Genomic DNA, 27,477 nt, shown 5'->3' with positions numbered 1-27,477 from the left:
AGTTCTAAATTGGAAGATTGTTGTGATTTTGAAATATAAAAATAAAATTATATTCTATTATTTTTTCATCGCTCAAAATAAGAGTCACACTCGCGGAAGCCGGTATACCCGCCGAAACGCCGTGCATTTATCGAGACTTTCAACCCCAGATAGGCCAATTACGGATCTTCGGATCCACATTATGTCAGCAGCTGTTCTCCACCGTGAACTATGTTAAAGACAAACACCGTGAGTAAACTGACTTCCTATATCCCCGATTTGCGGATTCTGTGCGCAGAGGTTCAGGAGCAGAAGTCCCATTGTAAACAAATCACGGCAGACCCGACGATGTTTCCATGAACATGCTTTTGAGCATCTCTTTATTGAGCACTTTTCACACACGGTTGCTGTACGCATACAGCCGGCTGTAGCTTTTCAGCTCAGAGCCCGACATACACCACCAACAACACAACAGCATAGATAGCTCAGACGTAAAGGCGGCGAGGCGTGATCGCGGGTGTCGCTCAGGTGCGTCCGCCTCCCCTGCAGCGGCGCTGCAAACCACGCCCCGCCCCACGCATTAACCAGGTAAAATACATATTTAGGCAGAATTTTGCAAATATCTATTTTTCATTTTTCAGCAGCATAGTGCTTTTTTCCAATTATTTTTTAAGAGTCAGGTCAAGGTTCCAACAGCCCAAAGGCGATATAAGGGTGGCGGCTGACAACAGTTTTTGTTTGCTACATGGATCATTTTAGTTCAGCTGGGTGTCTTTCCTTTTGTTATATTTCTTTAAGAGTTCAAAATGTGTTAATTACGTAAATAAAATGCAATTTTCTCTGTAGCACTTCATGGATTTCATAAGCAACACACCTTTAAAAGAGAAGATTACTTTGATACGCCTTGGGCCGTGACAAATCATCGGTATGTTATACGTTGGGAATGAGAATGCTCAGGGAAACGACAACGCCAAAACTGAAATTGTTACCTTTATAAAAAGCACAAGGTCTGGCACCAAATATGTTACCTTTAGTCACATTGTTAGAGAATAACAGGCCAGATATTAAAATTAAACACGAATTCCAGGGGAAATGTTCTCTGGTTACCTTTATTTTACCTCAATGAGCTTTAAAGTGAAAAAAGTATAAAACATTTTATATTCACTGTGACATTTTTACAAATTTATTAAGCTAGATAAGAATCGACCTCCAGACTATTACTACTAAAAGTAAATTTAAAAGTTCGAATAAAATACGCACAATTCATCACATTTTTAAAGTTTTTTTTTTTAAAGAAGGTCTCAGAAGCTTGGCATTTTATGAAATCCAATATAATATCTGCCACATCTGTTTGTGGATCTTACAATTAAGTATAAAGACTTGTGTGATAGAATGTTTGTACAATTTGGATCATATAATGAAAATTTTACATAACAAAATGCATGTGCATACTATTTTATTCATAAGCTCTGTAAGCCTACAACAGGAAGTGGAAAGTTCAAAAAACTAGTGGAATAATCAGATGCTCCTTTTTCTAAGTTAAATTTTTATGAAAGAGATCAAAAGAATTTGATTTATATCTATTCGTTCTCTTCTTTTCATTTCGTGATGTAGAATTAGGCTTCAAAATTAACTGAATAAACAAATACAGCAAAATAAAGGTTGTATCATGCTAGATTAACTACATAAAAAAGTATGCAATTTCACAAAAAAATTATTTTCTAATATGCTTCTGTGAGACTTTGGCAAAAAAGATAATATAATTATTATTTCATACAAGGCACAGTAGACGATAACAGACACAAATCATACATTGTAGCTCAAATACATTGAACTTAAATTTAGCTTAAATCAATTTAGGTATAGTTTCAGGGTCATGCTTGTACATGCCTGAGAAGAACACAGCCTGCATCTTATGGTTTAATTACATCTGTGGTTCTAAAGCTACTAACTGCTTTTCTTGTTTTTCACTGGCAGTATGTTAGCCTTAGTCATTTATGAGATTCTTCATCCTGAACCTCCATTGTTTCTACCTATCTTCATTCAATTGGGAGTTAACTAGTAGCAAAACAAAACTAAAAGAAGTCTTTGAAAGTATACAGCCTGACAAAATAAAAGATACTGAAGTAAGATGAGCGCCATACAATAATACTTATATTTACATATTTTTATTACTTCTCTCAAGCTCCACAGCCACTGAGAGGTCCTTCATTCTGAATTCAACTTTCATTTCATTTTCATTTTAGTAGGTTGAGACTGCTCACTCCTCAGTGCTCATAGATGGCATCACAACACTGTGCTAAAGTCCACTTTGTCTTTTTTTCTTTGAAACATTTCTTTCAAAGGTGACTCTGAATTCCAGTGATGGTCCTCGGCATACTTGTAAACCCAACCAAAGAGATCTGGAAATTTGTTCACTGCATCACACTCCTTTGCGTAATGCGGACTGTGAAAAAGGAAAGCATTATTAGTAGAGCTGTCAGCGTTAACGCGCTTGAGCCGCGTTAACACAGTCATCATGATTAACAAGATTCAAACTTTTAATGCACAATAGATAGGACTTTAACTTACTAATGCTCATGGAGATTACGTATAAAAAGGAGCAGTCCAAATACAGTTTCAGGGTATGGTTTGGGTTTGGGAGGTGTTTCACGACTATAAGTGTCCAGCTCCGTAACAATAGTGGATGAAAACTGCAACAACAAATAACACTGGTCATGATATGGACTTTAGGAATACAAAAGTTTTGCCACAATGTTGCAGTCACCTCTTTTTTCCAGTCTTTAAAGGGTTTCAGGTTCTGGTCAGCCTCCCGACAGTTTTTCACTTCCTTCCTGTTAGCAGTCCATCTCAGGTATTCAAATTTCCTTGAATTAAAATTTAAATTATGCTTCATAGGTGGAAATTAATCATAAGCAGAAGCAGCCTGAATAAATATTTTAAAAACAACAGCAAATGTATAAGAAGAAGATTTATCATTTGTAACAAACGTGACCATGCATATTGAACTAGGCTGATCCTGGATGACCTTATCAGAGTTTTAGGCTAGCGTGGGCATCTCCATCTTTGTTTTACAGAGAGTTGAGGTGAAACCAAAAATCACAATTTGTTCAAATAATAACTATTTATTAATTAATCAATCAGTATGACTTCCTTACTCGTTCTTAGTCCAGAAGAAGGGATGGTCCAAGCATTCTTCTGCTTTGGGTCTGCCCTCTGGCTCATCTCTGATCATCCACTTGATGAGATTCTTTGCCACCACATCGTTAATATGTTTCAAATTGTCCTTACATTTTTTGATTTCAGTTTTAAATTTACGCCGGGCTCCAGAGAGGATATGAGAAATCAGAAATCCTGCCACCTTAAGAGTAACAAATTACTTAATTTACCAAACCATCCATTAACATTTTCTAACAAACATAATAAGCTGTATATCACTGTTTGATTTGTATGGTTTGTTCTCTGTCGTCTCTTGGGCCATTCTTGCCACCTTAAGAACATTTTCACAACATCAAGTTTAGGTACTTTTCACCATGTTCTCAGTCAAGTTTGTGTGTGGCACATTTTACCTTTATTTCACTGCTTGACGTGTATGAGTCTTGTTTCTGGTTGCTCATGCCAAAACCAGCTAATCTTACCCTCCCAATAACATCTGCAGGAGGAAAAACATACAAAAACCCATCAAACAAAATCATGTCTTCAATTTACCAATGAATATAGATTTTACTCAATTTTAAATGTGTCTTACCAATCAAAATGTTCTTGGGTATGAGATTTTTGTGGAGAATTGGAGGATCTTGAGAGTGAAGCACCTTTAGACTTTCAAGAAGTTGTTTGACGAGTCTCTGTAAAAGGAAATCTTTCCCACGGTCTTTATTAATTTCGTTGATATAGCTATCCAAGGTGTATTCAAAAAGTTGCAGACAAAGATATTCAAATTTCTTGTCCTCTTCAACATCAACATATCGTATGATATGAGGATGATCGAGTTTAGGGAGTTGTAGGATTTCTTTTTCACTCTTCAGATTGCCACTGTTGCTTTTAGACATTTTCTTAATGGTAACTTCTGTGCCATCCTCTCTCAGTCCCAAGAAGACTTCAGTACCCTTTTCTTTTTTATTTATTTTAAAGTTTGAATCATTCACATAAAAACATTTTCCGATTCTGATTACTGTTTTTTTCCCATTGCGAACATCTTGCTCCAGTTTATCCAGGAGCTTCTTCCACCTCTTGCTCACTGGTGTCCTGCGAAACTCGTGTTGGTTGAAAGGCGTTTCATCTGAAGCTGATTCCGGCATTTCCTTCATATTCCTGGCCACAGACGATGCTGCATTTCCCTCACATTCTGAGTTTGGTTTGCTCAAATAATTTTTCAGACTTCTCAGCACTTCTTTCAGCTTTTGATTCATTTTCATTTCAGCTGATGTCAGTATGTCCTTGGGCACGGAAATTACAACCTCTGATGTAAAAATTTTAGCTGCCTGTTCAACTGACATCAGATTTGCGACTATGCTATATGTGTAGACCCTGATGTTAGTGGGGTCCTTCTCATTTACAAAAGGGGCAACTGTTCTGCATAAGTTCTCTAAAAAGTCCCAGCTCTTTGTGCCTTTTGTTTTCTGTGTTATCACATAGAGTGTTTGTAGCACTGCTTCACAAACACCACTGTCTTGTGAGTCAAGCAGGTTCAGTAGTTGTGGAACTATAGCTACTGCATGCTCATTTGTTATGTCATCCATTGTACAGAAAACTGCATTTAAACCTTCAACTGCCAGCCTTACATGTGTCTTAGGGATGTTTGGAAAACGACTGGCTGCACCTGCAATGTAAGTATTCACATTTCCAGTTTCCTTTAGCCATGTAATACATCTCTGGCCATGTTTTTCTTTTCCTCTCCCAGTAAAGAGAATTTCATATATGGTCAAATGTGACTCTGGATTCTCTAACAGCATCTTATTGTTATCAGTTGTAAACACTTCTTCAGGTGTTTTAAAAGCAGCAGTTTCCACATCAATAAAATCTCTGATCTTGGAAAATGCCTCATCTTCATTTGATGTAATCATCTGAGACTTTTTATTATTGTTACTAACACACTCAGCATCATTCTTGGGCAGCAATGTGACCCGTGCACCAGCAGAAATGAGTCTTTGCATGACATCCTCTTTGTCTCTAATATCAGCAGTTTGCACTGATGTGTGTTTATGTGGTTGCATTGGAGTAGATCCATCTGGATGAGAATTTGCTTCCAGGAGTTTCTCCACAAAATCAAGTGTGTTGGTCAGGGAGAAATAATGCAAAGGTGTGAAGTGGTGTTTAGAAGTTATATTTGGGTCCGCACCATTAATTAAAAGGTCAAAAGATATAGGTTTGTTGTGCTTTGCAACAGCAGCAATCAGTGGGGTTATATCATCATCCCAGTCTTTACAGTGATAAAGTTCATTAACATCACTGTTCTTCAGTAATGTTTTAAGCTTCTCAAGGTCATCATTAAATATACACTCTATTACAGGGTGTGTTTCTCTTACTGGAGGGTGTTCAATTCCTGGAGTGACAGAATTCATGTCTTTGCTTCAGATTACCTGTGAAAGAAATTAAGGTAAGGTTTATTTTTTAAGTGCTTTTCATAGACAGACAGTCACCAAGGTTAAAATAAAGAAAACATTAAGTAATAAAATAGACAATACAAACTATGCAAATTCAAAAAATAAAAAAATTAAGTACTAATATTAGCCATGTACTACAAAATCTGCATGAAGAATGTGTTAATTTAATTTTTTCACTTATTTTTCACGATGGAGGAAAAGGTGGTGGATTCAAGCCATTCTACTGTGGTGTAGATAGAAAGAAACATCTTGAAGTAAGAGTATGTGAACAGTGTTGTAGAAGTGAAGAAAGCATTAGACAGGATCATAAGTTTGAAAATGGAAATCAAAGGGGTGATGTTAAATGCTGACAGTGCGTATGCCCTACAGCAGGGGTCCCCAATCTCAGTCCACGAGGGCCGGTGTCCCTGCAGGTTTTAGATGTGTCCTTGATCCATCACAGCTGATTTAAATGGATAAATTACCTTCTCAACATGTCTTGAAGTTCTCCAGAGGCCTGGTAATGAGCTAATCATGTGATTCAGGTGTGTTGACCCAGGGTGAGATCTAAAACCTGCAGGGACACCGGCCCTCGTGGACTGAGATTGGGGACCCCTGCCCTACAGGTTGTATGTCAGAAGAGAGAGAGGAGTTCTGGAGTAAGATGGATGAAGTGAAAGAGTGTCTCCAGGGGGAAGCGAGCAGAGACTGTAGCAGATTTCAGTGTAGGTGAAGGTAATGAGGAGGTGTAAGGTACGGTGGGATGCAAAAGTTGGGGCAACCTTGTTAATAGTCATTATTTTCCTTTATAAATCGTTGGTTGTTACAATAAAAAATGTCAGTTAAATATATCATATAGGAAACACACACAGTGATATTTGAGAAGTGAAATGCAGTTTATTGGATTTACAGAAAGTGTGCAATAATTGTTTAAACAAAATCAGGCAGGTGCATAAATTTGGGCACCACAAAAAACAAAATTAAATCAATATTTAGTAGATTTGCCTTTTGCAGAAATTACAGCCTCTGTAGTTTCCAATGAGAGTCTGGATTGTGGTTGAAGGTATTTTTGGACCATTCCTCTTTACAAAACCTCTCTAGTTCATTCAGGTTTGATGGCTTCCGAGCATGGACAGCTCTCTTTAACTCACACCACAGATTTTCAATAATCTTCAGGTCTGGGGACTGAGATGGCCGTTCCAGAACATTGTACTTGTTCCTCTGCATGAATGCTTTAGTGGATTTTGAGCAGTGTTTCGGGTCGTTGTCTTGTTGAAAGATCCAGCCCCGGCGCAGCTTCAGCTTTGTCACTGATTCCTGGACATTGGTCTCCAGAATCTGCTGATACTGAGTGGAATCCATGTGTCCTTCAACTTTGACAAGATTCCCAGTCCCTGCACTGGCCACACAGCCCCACAGCATGATGGAACCACCACCATATTTTAGCAGGTGTTTTTCTTGGAATGCTGTGTTCTTTTTCCTCCATGCATAATGCCCAAATAACTCAATTTTAGTTTCATCAGTCCACAGCACCTTATTCCAAAATGAAGCTGGCTTGTCCAAATGTGCTTTAGCATACCTCACGCGGCTCTGTTTGTACTGTGGGCGGAGAAAAGGCTTCCTCTGCATCACTCTTGCATACAGCATCTCCTTGTGAAAAGTACGCCGAATGGTTGAACGATACACAGTGACTCCATCTGCTGCAAGATGATGTTGTAGGTCTTTGGTGCTGGTCTGTGGGTTGACTGTGACTGTTCTCACCATTCGTCGCTTCTGTCTATCCGAGATTTTTCTTGGTCTGCCACTTCGAGCCTTAACTTGAACTGAGTCTGTGGTCTTCCATTTTCTCAATATGTTCCTAACTGTGGAAACAGCTTAAATCTCTGAGACAGCTTTCTGTATCCTTCCCCTAAACCATGATGGTGAACAATCTTTGTCTTCAGGTCATTTGAGAGTTGTTTTGAGACCCCCATGTTGCTACTCTTCAGAGAAAATTAAAAGAGGACGGAAACTTACAATTGACCCCCTTAAATACTCTCTCATTATTGGATTCACGTGTGTATGTAGGTCAGGGGTCATTGAGTTTACCAAGCCAATTTGAGTTCCAATAATTAGTTCTAAAGGTTTTGGAATCAATAAAATGACAACAGTGCCCAAATTTATGCACCTGCCTGATTTTGTTTAAACAATTATTGCACACTTTCTGTTAATCTAATAAACTTCATTTCACTTCTCAAATATCACTGTGTGTGTCTCCTATATGATATATTTAACTGACAGCTCAGGGCGTCGCTCCGTTCGCTCCCAAACACTACGCCGCGGTGGTTCAACTTTATAGTCATTCCACTCAAAAAGTGTTGGTACAGCACCTTCAATAAGCCGCCTTCCACCATCAAGGGTTGTTGGCTCTATGAGTTGATCATTGGCAAAGTGTCTGCTGCAGACCCTGGTGTGAGAGGTAATCGTGAAATGGTCCCAGCGTATGTTTACCAGCCATTGTCTTCTCAACTCGGAAATGAGTTGGAAAGCCATGGAAACTTAGTATGCCGCTAAAAGCCGAACAAAGTGGGACACAGCAACGCTCGAGTATTTCTTCTCCTGTTTTTGAAAATGTTCTGTTTTAAATACTTTCTTTTTTCAAGCGGCAGTATTTGGAAACGGAAATACGTCACAAGCCCTAGTGCAAATATTCCATTGGTCCAGACCAGCAATTTCTCAGTCTTTGTTTTCTGTTTGTGAAATTTTATGCTCATGCGCTACATTTGTTCATATCGTGTGCTTCTCTTTGGGGCTAAGCCCCCCTGTCGTTAAAACCTAGTGACGCCCCTGAATGATAACCATACCTGAATGAGCTCAGCTCAATTTTTCACAGCTAAAACAAGTGACAGAAATTTAAATTATGCTAGCAATTTAACTTAGTGTGCTAGCCAGGTTTTTATTTATCAAAATGGGGAGCACCTGGTTCATTAATTACATGGGACTTCTGCTGTTAGCTGGAGCTAACTAATTGATGCTACCAACAGTGATGAAGACTTTCTTGAAAAACTTGCATATATCCATGTTGTTGCTGTGTGCAGCATATACGATAGTGTGTGCGCAAGTGTAGATACAGCGGAGTGTAAAGTAGCTGTGAAAATGTGGACCGGATTTTCAGTAATATGGGCGTTCCCTGTGAAGAACTGGAACGGATTTGATAACAAAACACTGACCTAACTTAACACTACAAAGTGAAAGGGACGAACTGTATTATGATCATATTGAAGTTTATAGTATATTATTATTTATTTAAACTCACATTCCTGCATCTTTATATTGAATTTGTCTGCAATTTCTGTAAAAAATAGAATAAGTAAAAAAATAAAAAAAATTAATTAATTTTAGGCCTACCGACGCCATTGGTAGGGACAGTGTAAACAGAAGCAGAAAGTAGTTAATTTTATTTGAGTGTGTAAATGTTTTTAAAAACTAAAATTCTGTTCAGGCTGCCACACTGGAAGATTTATGCAAGCAAAAATAATAACTTGGAAAGATTGGAAGCATTAACTGTGTTATAGGCTATTCATGTGTAAAAGGAGCCTTTTGATTTCTGTGTTCGCAGAACTTTCCCCCAGATGTCAGTGTTGGAAGCACATTTAATGTTGTAGGGTTTTTTTGTTTGCTCTCCGTTTTTATTTTTCATATTTGTGTCCATTTTTTTTTCTTTGATTTTTTTTATATATGTAATGGAAAGTTTTTGTTTCAAGTCATCTAACTGATCTGTGCACTGTTTCTATATAACTACAACTTTCTTGACAAAGAATTGGGGCGTGGAGATTTGAAAACAGCTAACTGTAAACTGTGACACACTTTATTTTCAGACTTTTGCATGACTTTGGGTACTGATCTCCCCACAGCTGAACAGACAAAGATTGTATCCACAAAATGCCAATAAAGCAGCTGTTAATATTTTTGCCTAGTTGTCAATGCCAGTTCGAAACTTGTGCTGTATTGATTTCTTCGCAAACGTTTTAACTTTCTTTCAATAAATCGCAGGAAATCGGTTTGGTTTAGAGGCTCAATTTTTCCACAACAAAGCTCATGCTCTTCTCAAGTATACCTGAAATCCTGTTACATGAAGTAAAACTAAGCTTTTCTTACGCAAATCTAAAGATGATTTTACAAAATCGTTAGAGGAAAAGTATAAATAACTTACCGAAGTCAAGTCGCTGCTCCTTCTCCGTCTCTTTCGGATCCTCCTGTTTAAGGAGCTACAATAGAAGATAAAGACTGGAGAAATACATTGCTAGTGGATTGGGACTCACTCTGCCTTTTTACCCTTTTCTTCAAATCCCTCCTTAACTTTTGCCTGGAAACAGGGCAATTTTTCACACATAACATGGCTTCAATCTCTCAACAAATGCTCCCAACTCACTCAATTTCCGCTCTATCCACACAATTTACACATCAAAACATAGCTATTTTCCTCACTGTCATTAGTTAGTTTTCGTTAGTAGATAGTTTTCCAGTTACACAAGGTTTTGTAACAGCAAGAAACGGTGGTTTTCACTTCTCATTGTACACTAGAAATTTAAGCTTTGTTCATAGAGCTGGCGGTAGCCCACGTTTAGCTCAGCCAGTAGAGAAGGCGTTAGCGGTCCTGGTTCAAAACCTCCCAGCAGCAGTATGTTTTGAGCACACACCTCAGCTTTTTTGCCTCTTTTCAGCAGACCATTTGCAGCTACACCAGTCACTACTTTACATCCTTTCTTTTTTGGTGGATATACCAGTGCTTACAGGTAAGACCATTGAAATGCCCACCATTTATAGAGTGCCAGCCAGTGTCAGTAATGTTAATGTGCTTGTGTGGAATAATGACTCTCCCATTGCGCAAAAATGAAGCCGCTTGTCAGAGCTGCACGTTGCACTTTTGGAGCCGTCACTTCAGGCTCCCGTACACTTTTTAGGTAGGCAGACCGGTCCAGTTTATCTGCTAATGGGTTTACCTCGACTGACTACTCGGTCAATTAAGGTGAATACAACCACGTCATTACGAAAAAGACACACAGCTTATCATCTTATCTTCTACAACACCTAAAATCACTCTGTTAATTTGTTTGCTAGATTAGCCGCTAGCATACACACTGTGTTAGAGGCTTGCTGCTAGCTAGTTAGCATGCTACACCCCTGTTACTCTAATACTCTGTATTTTTTGAATAATTCAGCACTTCTTAGGTTTTGTTCTCCATTTTTAGACAGTAATGAGATCAGCTGCACACTCCACAGAAGTCCAGAGTTACTTTTAATATCAAAAATGTAATGCTGTCCTTTGGGATTTTTAACAGAGATCTTCACCAGCAGCTCCCTCACAAGGAAATCTTCCGAACTCCACTGTAGGCACGGCCCAGAAGATGGATAAACCCAGCATTTCATGAACACACTGGAACCAATCTATCTTCATAACAGTGAGTTTTATCAACAGATCATATGCTCTTGTTACATAGTCTCATGATAACGATTATACACAAATCAGTGGTGTAATTGAACTGTAGCAGCTATGTGGTGTAGTTTATACCAACATGTACTGTGTGCTCTGGACTTTGTAGGTGAAGGCAGCATAGGTCACTACAAAAAGCTTTCATGGTCAACATTTGTACAACTATGAAGCAAAAACGTTTTTAAGGAAATCATAGATAAAACTTTATGAATCTCTCGGGTGGGTTCAACCTAGCATGCATATTAATCTGCCTTACAATAAACACACTGACATTATTTGGAACTTGAATTGAATGGATTAAGCCTAGTGCTAGGCATAAAGTTGTTTAAATGGAGGTCTTCACTGAATTATTCTTTTAATCTGGGACTAGAAATAATCCATATCTGGGAAACACTTTGAAAACATCTTTAGTAAACATTATAAAAAACATAAAAAATAAAAAATGAAATCCTACCCACAGAAAGGCAGCAGCTCTCTCCTGTGTGTAGAGACAAGGTCCAAGTTTCTGACCGCCAATCATTTACAGAGAAAAAGTAATCTTTGCCTAAATGTAATTGTTTATTATTCTGCAGTGCAGTGGGCGTGAGTTCATTTGGAAATTTGGAAGTTAGGCTGAGTCTTTTATTTGCTGTGGGCAAATGATAAGCCCAGGGGCAAATAATATATGAAGAGAGGGGAAAGATTTTTTATTTCATGACTCTTTGGCATTATGAGGAAACAGTAGCAGTGGCTTACATCAGTCTGTGACGCTGACATATCGCTGTAATTTCCGCAGCCCCTTGTGTCATGGCTGTAGCCAGCAGTGTAATGCAGATGCACACGATTCAACAGCAAGAGGTGCAGTAAGCTGTGTGTGTGTGTTTTCTAAAGCTGCTTTGTTCTCCACCCGCTGAACCTCACACTTCCACTCTTTAGAAGCTTTTAGCGGTTCTGAGTAGTGCTGGGCGATATGGAAAAAATATTTATCACGGTATGAATTGTTTTATATCACGATAACGATATATATCACGATATACCACAATGTTTCCAGTTATTCTCTGAAAAGTTTGACAAATTTCATTCCTCACTTTTCTCCAACTTTATTTTGAAGAGACATTTAACGGAACTGTCACAATTGAGAAACATACAGTTTAGTATAAATGTATCAAATGAAAACAGCTGTGGCCTTCACATTTGTTTTCCAAAACGTACATTTAAAATGAATTGTCAAAATAAACTTAAAGTGCACAACAGTTTCAAGTTTCTGAGAAGAAAACTCAGATTTGCACAAAAGTTCAGCTATAAAAAATAAACACAAATCATTTCTTAACTTTCTGAAATCTGTAACCTTGTAGTGCAAAGTTTGCAAACCAATATAAAGTGACAAAAGTAAGCATCAGGGTTGAACAGAACTCTGTTTAAGGCATTAACCATAAATTAAAGTGCAAACAGAAAATGGCTACTTTGCAGAAGTAGATATGTTACTGTTGAATTTACAGGTTGAGTGCAAGGAAGACTAGTTGGTCAACGGTGTTTGGCTTAAGACATGACCTCTTACATGTGATGATGTTCCCACTCGCACTGAAAGCCCTTTCAGATGAAGAACTGGTAGCAGGAATGCACAAGTACTTTCTGGCCAGCCTGGCCACCAATGGAAAGTTTGTCTCGTGCTGCTTCCACCGCTCCAGTGGGTCAGTCTCTGAGTCAGGCCCAGGTGTCTGAAGATACATGGAGAGCTCCAGTTCAATGGATGCTCTGCTGGGATGGGAGTGGGTGGTGGATTGACCTGCCTTTTTGAAGTAGCTACCTAAACTTTTCTTTTTCTTTGTGGGACGGGGAAGCTCTGGATCATCTTCAGCAGCTGGGGGTGAACTGGAGGCTGCTGCTGTTTGTGCACTTTCTGGTGCTGTTGCTCCCACCATGTCCACCAGCTCTGCTGCAGCTCTCGTCTTTATGAACTCCACCCTCTCTTCCTTGATGTAGGCTGTCTTAAACCGTGGGTCAACAAGTGTTGCCATGTCTAGGAGGTTGTTGGTGGCATGGTCATCATACTTTTCATTGAGGTACTTGAGGATACCGTCTTTGACTGCTTTTGTGAGCTCTGTGTCTCCATCCTTCTGACTGAGGATTTCGTTGTTGAAGAGGTGCAGAACTGGCTTCAGAAAAGATACGCTGACGTAACTCTCCCCTGACAAAGCGTCAGTAAACTCGAACAGTGGACCCAGTGCCTTGTTCAAGGACTCTAGCAATGCCACGTCTTGCCAGCTTGGCACCAGATGTCTTGTCTAAGTCAAATAGCAAAAAAGAAAGGGGGGAAAAAAAGGTTACTTTCATGAGATGGTGAATCTAGGCTGCAAACATAATCAGAATCCACAATGAAAAGAATCAATGTACAATGTCCAGTGGCTATGTCTCACCTTCTTGTCTGCAAGGAGAACCTGTGAAAGAGCTTTCTCCTGCTCCAGGAACCTGTCTATCATCATCTGCCGTGAGCCCCATCTTGTAGGGCTTTCATGGATGAGCTGATGAGGAGGCAAGCCCAGCACCGCTTGCGCCTTGGCCAATTCACGTTTTTTCTTCCATGACTTGGAGAAGGCACTCACCACCTTTTTACACACTCCAACTGCTCGTTCCACAGCCTGTTTTGTAGATACTGGTGTGAGAGCTTTCAGAGCATTCTCTGTTGAAATAAAACAAAAAAGTATGTTATAACGTATTTTGACAGCAACTTTATTTTTTTGATCATAATGTATCACTTAAATTACTTATGAATTGATTGAATAATTAGATACTGTGAGCAGCTAGTATCACAATTCATTCTTTACTGTGACAGGCAAAAAAAATAAAATATAAATAAAACTTGTTCAATAATGTTTTGTACATGGGCTGATCTAATTTAGATTTACTAATATTTTTGTTGCTACTATATTACTCTCAACACAATATTACACTAAGCCATTTTTAGATTGTTTTACACTAACCAATGGCTAGCTGTAGGCGGTGACCAAAGCATTGTAGCCGTTCCCACTGGTTCAGTTCCATTGCAGAGATGTTGTTAGTGGCGTTATCCGTGGTGACACAGACAAGGTGGCATTCTTGCAATCCCCATGACTCCAGTGTATCTCTGAGACCTAGACACATCAATTCTTAATTAGGAGTGACTCAGAATTACTACAGCCAGAACAGTAGCTGAAAATATTTGTTTTACTAACATGCATATCATATATGTTAGTAAAACTAGTGTGTGTGTGTGTGTGTGTGTGTACGTACATATATATATATATATATGTATATATATATATATATATATATATATATATATATATATATATATATATATATATATATATATATATATATATATATATATATGTATATATATATATATATATATATATATATATGTATATATATATATATATATATATATATATATATATATATGTATGTATATATATATATATATATATATATATATATATATATATATATATATATATATGTATATATATATGTATATGTATATATATATGTATATATATGTGTGTATATATATATATATATATATATATATATGTGTGTGTGTGTGTGTGTATATATATATAGATATATATATATATATATATATATATATATATATATATATATATATATATATATATATATATATATATATATATATATATATATATATATATATATATATATTAGTACTACATGCACGTATATATGCACATAATGTACTTTATGCAGGGTTAAATATGTAGCAATGGCAGACTCATACCTTGGGCTAACATGCCTCCAGTGTGGTCTTCTGGAAAGTACGCAGTCTGTAAACAGCGAGCGCAGAGGGTCCAGTCTTTGTTGATGAAATGGATGGTTACGCTCATGTAGGGCTGCGTATCTCTGCTCGTCCATAGGTCGGTAGTCAAGGCATAATGCATGACACTGTAAACATCCTTCTCTACTTTGGCCCGGCATGCGTCATATAAGCGAGGCAACTCAACTTTACTGAAGTGCTTACGACCGGGCATGACGTACCTCGGATCAAGGACTTTGACGAGGTCACGAAAGCTGTCCTTCTCAACTACGAAACAGGGGCCATGCCTTTACAAATGTAACGCAAGATAGCTTCTGTGATTTGTTTATGGCGCTGGGACGTTTTCTCATACGGCGTCCCTTGTGCGAAAGACTGCTGTATCTTCGGCTGGCTATAGTTTTTCTTTTCCCAAATTGCTCCCGTTGTTCCACAGCTTGGTTTAGCTCGGATTTTCTGGATTCTTGAGTATTCTTTTTCGTGGGCCTTCTGTAGGTGATAGAAGAGATTTGTTGTGTTGCCATCGGGCGCGGGAATAAGATAAGATAAGATAAGATAAGATAAGATAAGATAAGATAAGATAAGATAACTCTTTATTGTCATTGCACAGTCATACATAGTACACTAGTACAATGAAATTGGAAAACTGTCCTACGTCGGCAACAACCAACCATGTAACACAACACAACATGACACGATACGACACATCACAACGCAACACAAACAACACAACACAGTATAATAACTTAGTTAAAAAGAAGAAGAAGAAGAAGAAGTGTATTTGTATTACTGTTATTATTGCACATTAATTATTATTGCACCTTGTTATAAATATAAATATTATTATTATTATTACTGTTTTTACCGTTGTTAACGGTAAGTCCAGGTAGGTAGCCAGTCAAGTTTAGCTATTTGCATTGACTAGGGCTATTGCCCTGTTGTAAAAGCTGTCCTTGAGTCTATTCGTTCGGGACCTCAGCAGCCTGAACCTCCTGCCAGACGGCAGCAGCTTAAACACCGGTGTCCTGGGTGTGTGCAGTCCCGTAGGATGCTGCGTGCCCTCTTGAGACAGCGAGTGCTGTACAGGTCCTTCAGGGAGGGAAGAGGATGTCCAATGATTTTTGGGCCATGTTGATGACCCTCTGAGTGTTTTTCTGTGTGCTGCGGTGCAGCTGGAGAACCACACACTGATGCAATATGTCAGCACACTTTCAATGGAGCAGCGGTAGAAGACGGTCAGCAGCTCCTTTTATAGTTTTATAGCATAGCTTGCAAATGGGCGTCTTCTGCTCTGTGTCAGTGCTGTTGAACCCAAAATGTAACCAAATCACAGATGTACCCCCTCTTTTCGGTAAAAGTGCTTCTTCTTGGGCTGCCTGTGTAGCTGTCTCTGTCTGTTGCATGTCCGGGCATGAAACTGCAACCTGTCGCGTGTCCATCGTTTTGAGCATGTCGCAAATCCGGGTGCACGTAAAGCAGCACCATGTCGCAAAACCACAAGACGGAGTTTCTTTGTGGATATTTCTTCGCCGAAAAATATCATTTTTTTATACTTCATTTTCTCTTGCATAAAGTTAGAGTATGAATAGTGACAAAACAACATTAATATATTTGCCCCCAGGCTATTTAATGATTTTTTTATGTATTAATTTTTAAAATTAGGTTAGAAACGATAGAAGACAAATGGCACGATAGACACTTTTCTATCGTCCACACGATATATATCGTCATATCGCCCAGCACTAGTTCTGAGTCAAACAAACACAAATAGTTTGGGATTTTTACCTGACCTGCGTCTTATTTGTCAAAAACCTAAATGACTTGGTAAACTTTGAATGATGCAGTGTGTCATCTGGAAGTACGGATTAGGTTTGGATGTGCACAAACATGAAATGCTGACAGGACCCGTCAGGATCACAGCGGTTTTTTTGAAGAGAGATGAGAGAAAAAATACATCACAGTACCCCCGGCCATGCTTGTTCTGGCTATTGTGATGTTAGGGTTAGGGATGTGTTCACTGTTTTCTAATGAAGTGTGTAAATCTTTAATAATATTTAGTTGCTTGGGTATTTTAGGAGTGTTTTTCTAAACATGGAGAAAAAAGATGGAAGAAACCGATCTGAATTTCCCGTCTCCTGCCTCCGATGATCACTGTGACCTCAGAGGGCAACTGGTCTGAAAAGCTGGAACTGGAGTGAGGGAGAGAGGAGTCATCATCCAGCTTGAAAGAAAACATCCGGGTAAAGTGATGTGGATCAGTGGATAAATTACTATGTATGTTTACTATTTTATCTCTACTATATACAGCACTTTGGCTCAACCCGTGTTGTTTTTAAATGTGCTTCTGAATAAATTTTGATTTGATTTTTGATTTGACACTGTAATGAGTACAGTTTAGAAATAAATACTGTAATGAATAGTGTTTATAAATAAGTACAGTGCAAGTGTTCCTGAGTGTTAACAGCACAGTTAACCTTCAATCAGGGTGGAGGTAGGGCATGTTTGACAGCCTGTGGGTAAAAGCTTCTATTGAGTCTGATTATCTTTGACCTGATGGATCTGTAGCGTTTACCAGAGGGAAGGGGGGAAAACGTGAGTGTCCAGGGTGCGAGGGGTCCTTGATGATGATACTGGCTTTCCGCTACAGTTGAACCAGAATGTGCAGCTGTAAGTCAGAAGAACATATGAGACACTTTGACTGTTCAATGCAGTGTGGAGCCTAACAAAGATCTGTTTTGTGTCCCAGCTGATCAGCAGGAGGAGAAAAGTCTGAGGGAGCAGCAGAGGAACATTTTCAGCCGTTTGCACTCAGCTCAGCTACTACAGAGAAAATGATGAGCTCAACACACCTTACACACACACAAAATACACATTGAAAGCACCACAAACGATAGCCTGATATCAGACAGAACTGTCACATAATATTAAACAGAAGCTGTCAGCTGAGCTCTGTAGAGTGGGCAGTTATAATGAAGCACTTTATTTGTAAGTTCAAGTTACTCTTCATGTTTTTGGCCAGCAGATGTCACCAAGAGGACTGTGTTGAAATGCTTTGAGTAACGAACCCTTTTTCAATAACAATAATAATAATAATGCTTTATTTAAAAGTAACAGTGCAGTTTAACATAGTCCAAGTATAAAACATAAAACTGATGTACTGCACATGAGTTTATAGCTATTGCTAATTTCCAACCATTGTCCCTTGTTGTGCTTACATTGCTTATAATACAAGCTTCAGTGTTTCAGAAAGCTTCATTTGGCCATCACTGATATCAATAAAATCCGTAAACTCTCTCCATACTCTTTTACGTCCATGCTACAGAGGTAGCCCCTCGTTTAGGAGTAAGGTCCTCGATTTGTTTTGACTGGTCCTTTTGTTTGAAGCTACCTTTTCTCCCTGTGAAATACAGCAGCTGGACCTTTAGCTAGCAACACACTGTTAGACAAACTGCACACAAACATTTTGTGTGCTTTCCAATTTTTGTTGAGCTGATAAAAATGCTGCATTTGAAATTAGCTGCCACTTAAAAACTATTACTCCATTTATCCTCGCTCGTCTGTCTGTGTGGCTAGATGCTGAAGTACTGTGACAGCAACGTATGAGCGCTGCAGTCATTCCAGTGTTGTGCCGAAAAAAACCCACTGGCCCACTTTAACCCCTGACTATGGCCCACAGTTTTCTTTCTTTCATTTTCATGTGTCATACTCTGGTGATTAATACACCATCTGGATTGCCTTTCATGTGTTACTGTTTAAGCTCAAATCAGTTAGTCGTTTGATGCCTGCAGTGATGAAATAACTCCTCTCAAAGGCCTTACACCAAAAGTAACACATCTGTTTTGAAAATGTAAGGAGTATAAAGTACAGATTATTTTTTTAATGTCGGGAGTAAAAGTTTAAAAAAACAACAACCTTAGTTTACAAACAGACTCTGACATTTTCCTTCACTGAACCAAGCTTGCCACTATTACACTGGATTTATTATCATTGAATAAACTAGCAAATTATAGAAATATATGATAGGAAACAGGAGAAAGAAATATAAGAGAGTATAGACCTGGTAAACATGTATTACTATTCTGAGTGTGTTAGCATGCTAGCATTAATATTTGTGTACAAGCAGGAGGGATGGGCAGGATTTTAGAGTGTTTGGTGCCACACTCCACCTTCAGGTTTAAAATTAGTGTTAATGGAGGGACTTTGAAGGTTCAGTTTGTTCAGCGACTGCATTTCACTCACTGCCTGTGTTTGTATCTCTGTCGCTGCAGGACCAACACAGACCGAAAAGTCAGCGCTCTCAGGAGGCCGACAAACCTCACAGAAGAAAGAGAGAGAAAAACTACAGCTGTGACGAGTGTGGGAAGGATTTTTCTCGCAAAGCTTCACTAACAACGCTTTAAGTCATGCACACTGGAGAGAGACCGTTCAGCTGTGACTTGTGTGGAAAGTCTTTTCCCTGGGATAGTTGCCTAAGAAAACACCAACTCTTCCACAGGGGAGTTAAAGCGTACAGCTGTGATCAGTGTGACAGAGCTTTTGATCGCAGTTGCAGCTTACAGAAGCATCTGGTTACCCACTCTGGAACTCAGGCATAGAGCTGTGACATTTGTGGAAAAACTTTCAGTCGGCGAGACAGCCGAAATAGACACCTACGCATTCACACCAGACATGTTGTGTACTGGTGTGATCAGCATGGCAAACGGTTTATAACAGATGTACAGTTACAAAGCCACATGTTTACCCACACTGAGGAGAAACCTTATAAATGTGACCTGTGTGAGAAGACTTTTAAATCTCCACGTTACCTGAGACAACACCAACAGATCCACACCAGAAAGAGACTCTACAAGTGCAGTTACTGTGAGGTATGTAGGTTTATTTTTATCTTATAATTTTAGCCTGACTGTTTGGGAAAACTCAGCTCATTAAATTGTTTTAATGACATTAAAACAATTTATGTCATTAATAACATTTTAATGTTATTAATGACAACTGCCATAAGCCCCGTGTTTTATTTAGTATTTTAAGCTCTGTTCTTAACCCTCCCCAATCCAACTGTACAGAAGCTTCTGCTGAAACTTGTGAAGCTTTTTTAAATTTCTTTGTGGAGAAGATTTTATCTATTAGAGCACATATTTTACCCCCTTCTTATGACCCTTCTGTTATTTTTACGCCTTAAGCAATTTTTAGCCATTTTGAACCTGTGTCTCTATTTAAACTGGGTAAAATTGTCACCCAAATCAAGTCTGGCTCTCCCAGTGATGTCCTTCCCCTCGCTTTTTAAAGAAGTTTGGGGCACTATTGGACCTTATATTCAAAGGCTTATAAACAGCAGCCTGACTTTAGGCCATGTACCTGTAATTTTTAAACAGGCAGTGGTCCAGCCTCTGCTGAAACGCCCTGGCTTGGATGCCTCTTTGTTGAGTAATTTCAGACCTATTTCAAAGCTTCCTTTTGTTTCTAAAATTTTAGAAAAGAAGTGTGCTCACAGCTGCAGACTTTTTAGAGAGTCAAAACATTTTTGAGGTATTTCAGTCTGGTTTTAAAGCACTTCACAGCACAGAGACTGCACTTTTGAGAGTTTTAATGATATCTTACTAACTGCTGACTCTGGGAAGTCTGTCTTACTTGTGCTTTTGGATCTCACAGCAGCTTTTGATACAGTAGATCACAATATTTTGATTTATCGTCTAGAACATCATGTTGGAATTAGAGGCACTGCCTTGGAGTGGTTTAAGTCATACCTCTCTGATAGAAGTTTTTCTGTCTCACTTGGTAAATTTTATTCATCTTCCGCCCCCCTCCCATGTGGTGTACCTCAAGGATCCATCCTTGGGCCCCTTCTTTAGTATTTATTTACTTCCCTTGGCCATATTATTAAAAACATAAAGTCTCATTTCATTTTTATGCAGATGATTGTCAAATTTATCTACCGCTGAAACACAATGACCTTAACCCCCTCAGGCCTATTTTAGAATGTCTTAAGGATATCAGAGCATGGCTGGCTCTGAATTTTTTAAACTTTAATGAAAGGAAGACTGAAGTCATTATATTTGGGCCGAGTGGACCTGGTGTCCCTCCATCTGACTTGGGTCCTCTTACATCGTGTGTCAAATCAATTGTCACCAACCTTGGAGTAAAATTTGACACAGCTCTTAAAATGGACAAACAAGTAAATACAGTGGTGAGGAAAAGCTTTTTTCAGTTGAGGCAGCTCTCTAAAGTAAAACCTTTTATTTCTTTTTGTGACTTGGAGAGAGTTTTGCACGCATTTGTGACCACTCGCCTTGATTATTGTAATGGAGTTTATATTGGTATTGATCAGGCTTCACTATCACGCTTGCAAATGGTCCAGAATGCTGCTGCTCGCCTGTTGACAGGGACACGCAAACATGAGCACATTACCCCTGTTCTTGCCTCCTTACACTGGTTGCCTGTCCATTTTAGAATTCATTTTAAAATTTTATTGCTTGCTTTTAAAGTCTTAAATGGCCTGGCTCCTTCTTACCTGTCAGACCTTTTACACCGATACACTCCACAAAGGTCTCTCAGATCATCTGACCAGTCACTCCTTGCTGTCCCCATGTCGAGACTGAAACACCGAGGGGACCGAGCTTTCGCTGTTGTGGCCCCCAAACTATGGAACAAACTGCCCCTCCATATTAGGTCAGCCCCAACACTTGAAATGTTTAAATCACTTTTAAAAACACACTTTTTTTCAAAGGCTTTCTAGGAGTATTATCAGAGTCAGTTTGTAGTCAGTTTTTAGTCAGCTGTTGGTCATTCTTAATCTTTTTACTTTGTTAATCTTATTCATTGTATATCTTATTGTTTATTCTACTCATGTTTTGATATTTAATATTTACACTGATTTATTTTTATCTTCTTTTTCAATTATATATTTATTTTGTTTATTGATTTCATTGTATGCTTAATGTATGGTTTTTAACTGCTATCTCTGTTTTATTATTGGAAAGCACTTTGGTCAACTTTGTTGTTTTTAAAAGTGCTATATAAATAAAGTTGGATTGGATTAAATTGTTTTAACATGTTGGAAATTCTACTGGATGGAAAAGCAGCTCTGAGTGATTATTCAGATCTTAATTTCACTTATGATTTTTGCTTACACAGTCATGAAAAACTAAAATTGCTGTAATTTAGTCTTCAGGGAGTTTTGTGGTATATCATGGTTTTGTTGTTATTTCAGCATAAATGACCTTTGGTTTACAGCGACTCATTCCTCTGTCAGGTGTACATGGAATACAATAAAACACAAAATAAGTACAAAACCAAACCATTCAGTAATCTTCTCTTATGTTAACAAAGTTGTATCGTTACATATTGGCATTGTAGTACTTTAGCTGTAGTATCATTGCTTCCTTGTAGCTCACGTACTTTTAGACATTAGTGTTAAAATACTCATTTAATATTATAATTGCAGTGTCATGGGGGTAGTAGTGTTTTTTCTTGTGTCCCAATCAGCTGAGTACTGTAACTGCACAGTTCGATTGTTTCTAATGCAGTTTTAAATTAGTATTATTGGAGTGTTGCATTAGTAGTTTAGCACTACGTTGGTACCCTGAAAATATTAGCGTAGTGTAACATTAAATAAGTATTACTGTAGTATTATGGTGGTAGTATTGTAGTTATCGTAGGCCTGTGAACTGAAAAAGTAATTGGAGTAAAAAGTAATTGGACGTTGGCAGAGATGCTCTTTATTTCAGGCGACGTTCACGATACAAATGTTGAAGGACTGACTTCAACTGTCTTTGTGTCTTTGTTTAGAAGCAGAGCGACGCAGATGGATCCAGTTCTCAACCCTGTCATCGCTGTGGTGGTGGGAAAGACTTTTGTTGTGACCTTTGTGGAAAATCTTTCGGTCATGCAAAGAGCCTAAAAATACATCAACGTAGACACACTGGAGAGAAACTGAAATACTGCAAAGAATGTGGGAGAATCTTCACCAGATCACATGAGTTAAAACACCATGAAGTCATTCACAGTGGGGTTAAAAAGCACCTCTGTGATCAGTGTGGGTCATCGTTCACCACTGCAGGTGAGCTTAAAACACACAAATGAGTCCACACAGGAGAGAAACCATACAAGTGCACACACTGTGACAAAAGCTTCTCACAATCAAGTAGTCGTAACCATCATGAACATACCCACGTGGAAGGAAACTACAGCTGTGACCGGTGTGACAAGACTTTCAGGAATCTCAGTTCATACTCCGAACACAAACGATCCCACGCTGCAGATAAACTGTTTCACTGCTACAAATGTGCAAAAACCTTCACTTCACTATCTGTTCTGTGCAAACATCAGCGTGATCACGCGGGGCGGAAATCATTCCCATCTCCGGATCACGGTGAATCTGGTGTCAGGGTCAGAATTAAAACTGTTGAGATCAGGCTCCACAGAGTTCAGCTGGAATCTCATGTAAAGAACTGATGAGGCTGCTGTAAATATAAATGTTCCCGTAGTTACATCTTAAGCTTTCTAAACTCTTCTACTTTAGTGTTCTTATCGAGTGGTTAGCTTTTTTTTGTTGGAAGAAGAAATCTGTTGTTATGTAATCAAGTTTTTATTGAATGTATTTTGATCCATGTGTTCTGTAGGTGTTCTTTGTTCAGGCTGTCTGTGTTATGAAACGTTGCAACGGTTAAATAAAAAATCAAAATGTTCAATAGAGAAATGGTTTAATGACAGTTTGAGCCATGATGTCATTTCCTGTATTTCAGAGTAAAGACTCAAGGGATGAATGGAAACATGTTTACAGTCAGAGTCAGATGAACTGTTTTCAGTGACACAGATGGAGGTTTATCAGAGGACACTTGGCTTTCCCTCCCTCACACTGAACAAGGTTCCTGCAGCTTATTACAAACTCTGATCTTAAATTTAAGAAAAATAAGATCTTTAAAATCTTGCATTTTTTTTCAAACTTGCTGTTAAAACTTCTGATTTTCTTTTTAAAATGTTTTAGGAAAATAATCTTTTATAGTTGTGGTTTCATTTGCTCAGAGTTTATCAGCGTTTCCTGATACAAGGCAGGATGGATCCATGCTTTTGTGTTTTTTAAGACAAATTCTGACGATATGAGGCTATTGTCCCCTTTTGTGTACAACAGAAGATAACAGTGGAAGGAGAATGAACTGGGAGATCTCAGGTCATTTTTACCTCCCGGGTACGTCAAGCTCTTCCTCTACTAAATGTGCCAAACACGGGAAGCTTTTAGGAACATTTAAAGTTTTTGTTTTTAAGTAAATTTTGTGGAAGCTTCAGTCTGAGATGATGGTTACAGAAACTGTGCAAGGATGACGTTTTGTACTTATTTGATATAGAGAAGTGAGTCACCAGAGAATGGGCCCATGTTAGTTAGTCATGCTGGAGATGGTTTTTGTGTCACAAAAGACTTCCAAATATAAAATATTCAGACTCACAGACATAATAATGATCAGAAGAGCATAACGAGCATACGGACGCAACTTCCATTTTTTCTCCATTTCATGCATGAGAGCAGATTTTAACAGAAATGCATTGTCAAAGCTGTCGTCAAAGACTGCTTTGAAGATAAGGACAATAAGAACAGCCAATAGGAGTGAAATAATAAATACACAGAATATACAGTATATACAGTTTTAAAATTACGAAGTTTTAAAATTAAAGTGACTGAAGGTGAATAAATAACTGCAAGTGACTAAAAGTGACTAAAGTGTCAATAGTGTAAGAAGAATGTAGTTTATGTTTATGGGTGTGGGAAATGTTCTTATTGGCTGGAGTTAAAAAGCAGGGTGGCTTTGGGGACAAAGGTGGCTCTCCTCCTCTCAGTCCTGCATGAAATGCAGCAGAGGCGTCGCCCAGAGGGGAGCCATTGAAATGCGGGGTGAAGAATGTGAGAGGGGTCATTGATGATTTTGGCTGCCTGTCTGAGGGCCTGTTGGCTGAAAACCTGTGCCAGAGTTCTGATAGGCAGTCCAATGATTTTAGAGCACACTGATGCCGTGTGCTGCAGTCTGTTCTTGTTCTGAAGGCTGAGGGAGTGGAACCAGCAGGTGATGGAGAAGGTCATGATGCTTTCCAGGAAGGCATAGTAGAAAGTCATCATGATGGGTGTGCTGACTCCAAAGGAGTTGAGTTTCCTAAGGAGGTATAGCCGTTGGTGACACCTCCTGAGAATCTCCTCTGTGTTGGCAGAGAATTTCAGGAGGTTGTCAAAGATGGTTCCCAGGTATTTGTACTCCTCAACTACCTCCACTGGCTTCCCGTGGATGGTGGTTGTGACTGAAGCAGCCAGATCCCTCTGCCTACTGGAGAAGGTCACCATCATCTCTTTGGTTTTGCTCACGTTCAATTCAAGTTTGGAGCTGTCACACCACTCTACAAACTCCCGAAGAGCAGGCCCGTGGTGTTGTGAGGGGCCTGACAGCAGTGACAGCATATTTAACCAGGTGACAGTTGGGCTGTGTGGATCTGCAGTCATCGGTGTAGAGGATGAAGAGCAGGGGGGAGAGCACACAGCCCTGGGGGGAGCCAGTGAAGGTGGAACGGAGAGAAGAAAGGGAGTTGTTCACCCGAACTTTCTGTGTCCTCTTCTGAGAGGACACACCTCTGCTACCCAAAAAAGCGCAAACAAAGAGACTCAAACTCTTAGCTTATTCCAGGCTGCCCTGTAATCTGCAGTTAAGCCAAACTGTACTAACCCTATTCGCCGATAGGTCAATGTCCTGCAGCTACAGACAAGGAGGGACCATAACGTCCGGGCTATGCGCTTCTTGGCAGCCGCACTGCTGTTCTTAAAAATTTATAATACTTTAAAGCAACAAGCAACACCTCAGAAGAAGTGTATGACTGACGCAGGTTTAACCTTCTGACCAATTTGGGACTAAAACCCACACAATGACCAATTCCCTATATCCTACGTGAGCCTCGAACTCACGTTCACTGTTTTCCTTTTCGTTTTTCTTTAATTAGGGGTATAACATGGCATAAGGTAATATTATAATCCCACACCGTGTAAATCTCAGCTGAGATCATGATGAGAGAACTCAGCAGAGTCTTTCTAAGTTGTGTAGAGGTTATTCATTTAACGTGGCTTTGTTGGTTTGTGAAAAATACATTTCCCGATGTTCCTTTCCACAGATTTCATCCTTCATCAGTCTGTTGCCTCAGAATCGTTGTCTGTTGACACATTCAGCTATAAGAATGATGTCTACGTGGCCATTTCTGCTCCCAGCACAGAGAGCTGTATGATTTTCCAGTGGGACCACATAGAAATGAACTTCAGGACTTATGATAACATCACAGGTAAAGTTTGATTTCGACTTCTGCAGGAAATGTGTCCTAACTTACTACATAACTGGAAACCCCTCTTGATCCTGCAGCGCAACCTTCTAACCATTTAAGTCCTCGCAGGCTGTGTCGACCCAACGTGTAGTTACATCTCTCAGGAGGTGCATGTCAGGTTACGTGGAAGGTTGGGTGAAGGGTTAAAGGGAGTTTCCAGTGACACTGTAAGTTAGGAAGTCTAAATCACACATTAGGCTAACAAACACTCCCAGAATGCTTGAGCTGAGTTTTATTCTCAAGCGATTCATGTGTTTCTCTGCCCTTTAGGTCAGTCTATTGTGGGGTGCAAATCTGTTATCATGGAAAATGAGGTGTTTGTCATTGTGGCTCAGCTGTTTGGTGGTTCCCACATTTACAAGTTTGATGACGAGCAAAGCAGGTTCAAAGAGAAAGGACCTTATAAACTGTTAAATATCCACACCTTCATAGTTTTCACTCACAAATTAGAGCTGGGTCAAGATGTATCGTGACTATTTCTGAATGGCCTTGCACTCATGGATCCTCAGACTTTCTGAAGTACTACCCTTTCATAACTACTTCTATTCTCTTAAAAATACCACTGAAGTTCATGATGGGTTAAAAAGAGACATTTAATTGAATCTATCTAGATTTATCTTTTTTGTTTAATATCTTTCTCTTAGTAGTTTTATGCAGCTATAAAAATACATCAGGACCTGAATGAACGTAACAAATTTATTCTGATTTGCGGTGACTGATGATGGATTGAATGATTTTGCCACCTACCTGTATCCTCATACCCTGTGGTAACGTACAGTACCTTGCCTTAGCAACACTGGGGTCTTTTGTTTGATGGTTACACAGTGCCTCCTTCTGGCCGTGATGAAGTACCACACCCTCTGCTCTTTCCATTACAGGAATGTCTAGAAAGCACAAACCTTTAATTATCATAGCTGAGATCATAGAGTGTAGCCGTTTGTTGGAAGGTGTCTTTGTAGATGCTGTAGATTATAATGCATACAGTAGGAAGCAGTGGTTTGTTGTTACAGTTAGTAAAATATCCAGGACTTGACCTTATACAAATTCATTAACGGAGAATCACCATTTAGACACAACTTCTAGATCTGCTGTAATGTAATGTGGCAAAGTACAGAGAAACTTTATCAGTATTGCAAAGGAGCTGTGTTTAGATGATGTCAGGGAAAATAAACCTCCTGATATGTTTAAAAGAAAAACAGTTTTGCCCGATTAACAATATTTTTTTTTACTAACATCTGAAGTCAGAAGCATCAGATGCAGAATTTGTATGACCACAAGGAAGGAAAATAAATGTACATGTAAAT

At 38.9% G+C, this 27,477-nt stretch overlaps 1 protein-coding gene and 1 long non-coding RNA gene across 5 annotated transcripts; one reads left to right on the top strand and one right to left on the bottom strand.

Annotated features, from left to right (window-relative positions):
- Positions 1–1,070: 1,070 nt before the first annotated feature.
- On the bottom strand, positions 1,071–9,804 carry LOC116310189. The gene is made up of 7 exons (XM_039621632.1): positions 9,754–9,804; positions 3,728–5,558; positions 3,549–3,631; positions 3,138–3,340; positions 2,747–2,846; positions 2,551–2,672; positions 1,071–2,425 (listed from the first exon to the last, which is right to left on the bottom strand). Exons 2-7 carry the CDS (start codon positions 5,538–5,540, stop codon positions 2,266–2,268), a joined length of 2,481 nt encoding a protein of 826 aa, XP_039477566.1. The 5' UTR covers positions 5,541–5,558; positions 9,754–9,804; the 3' UTR covers positions 1,071–2,265.
- LOC116310086 lies at positions 9,800–26,752 on the top strand. 4 transcript variants are annotated; one of them, XR_005615321.1, is made up of 8 exons: positions 9,800–10,336; positions 10,883–11,002; positions 16,906–17,070; positions 17,396–17,497; positions 17,577–19,695; positions 22,616–22,886; positions 25,970–26,134; positions 26,444–26,752. It is a non-coding gene; the product is annotated as an uncharacterized LOC116310086 (long non-coding RNA). The 4 variants fall into 4 exon arrangements; XR_005615319.1 differs by lacking the exons at positions 25,970–26,134; positions 26,444–26,752 and adding an exon at positions 21,374–21,496 and having other exon boundaries at positions 22,616–23,514; XR_005615318.1 differs by lacking the exons at positions 25,970–26,134; positions 26,444–26,752 and having other exon boundaries at positions 22,616–23,514.
- The last annotated feature ends 725 nt before the right edge of the window (positions 26,753–27,477 follow it).

Source organism: Oreochromis aureus, linkage group 13 (genome assembly GCF_013358895.1).
Source record: "Oreochromis aureus strain Israel breed Guangdong linkage group 13, ZZ_aureus, whole genome shotgun sequence".
Taxonomy (NCBI): domain Eukaryota; kingdom Metazoa; phylum Chordata; class Actinopteri; order Cichliformes; family Cichlidae; genus Oreochromis; species Oreochromis aureus.
The sequence above is the reverse complement of the archived record's forward strand: the minus strand, read 5'-3'. Positions and strand labels throughout refer to the sequence as shown.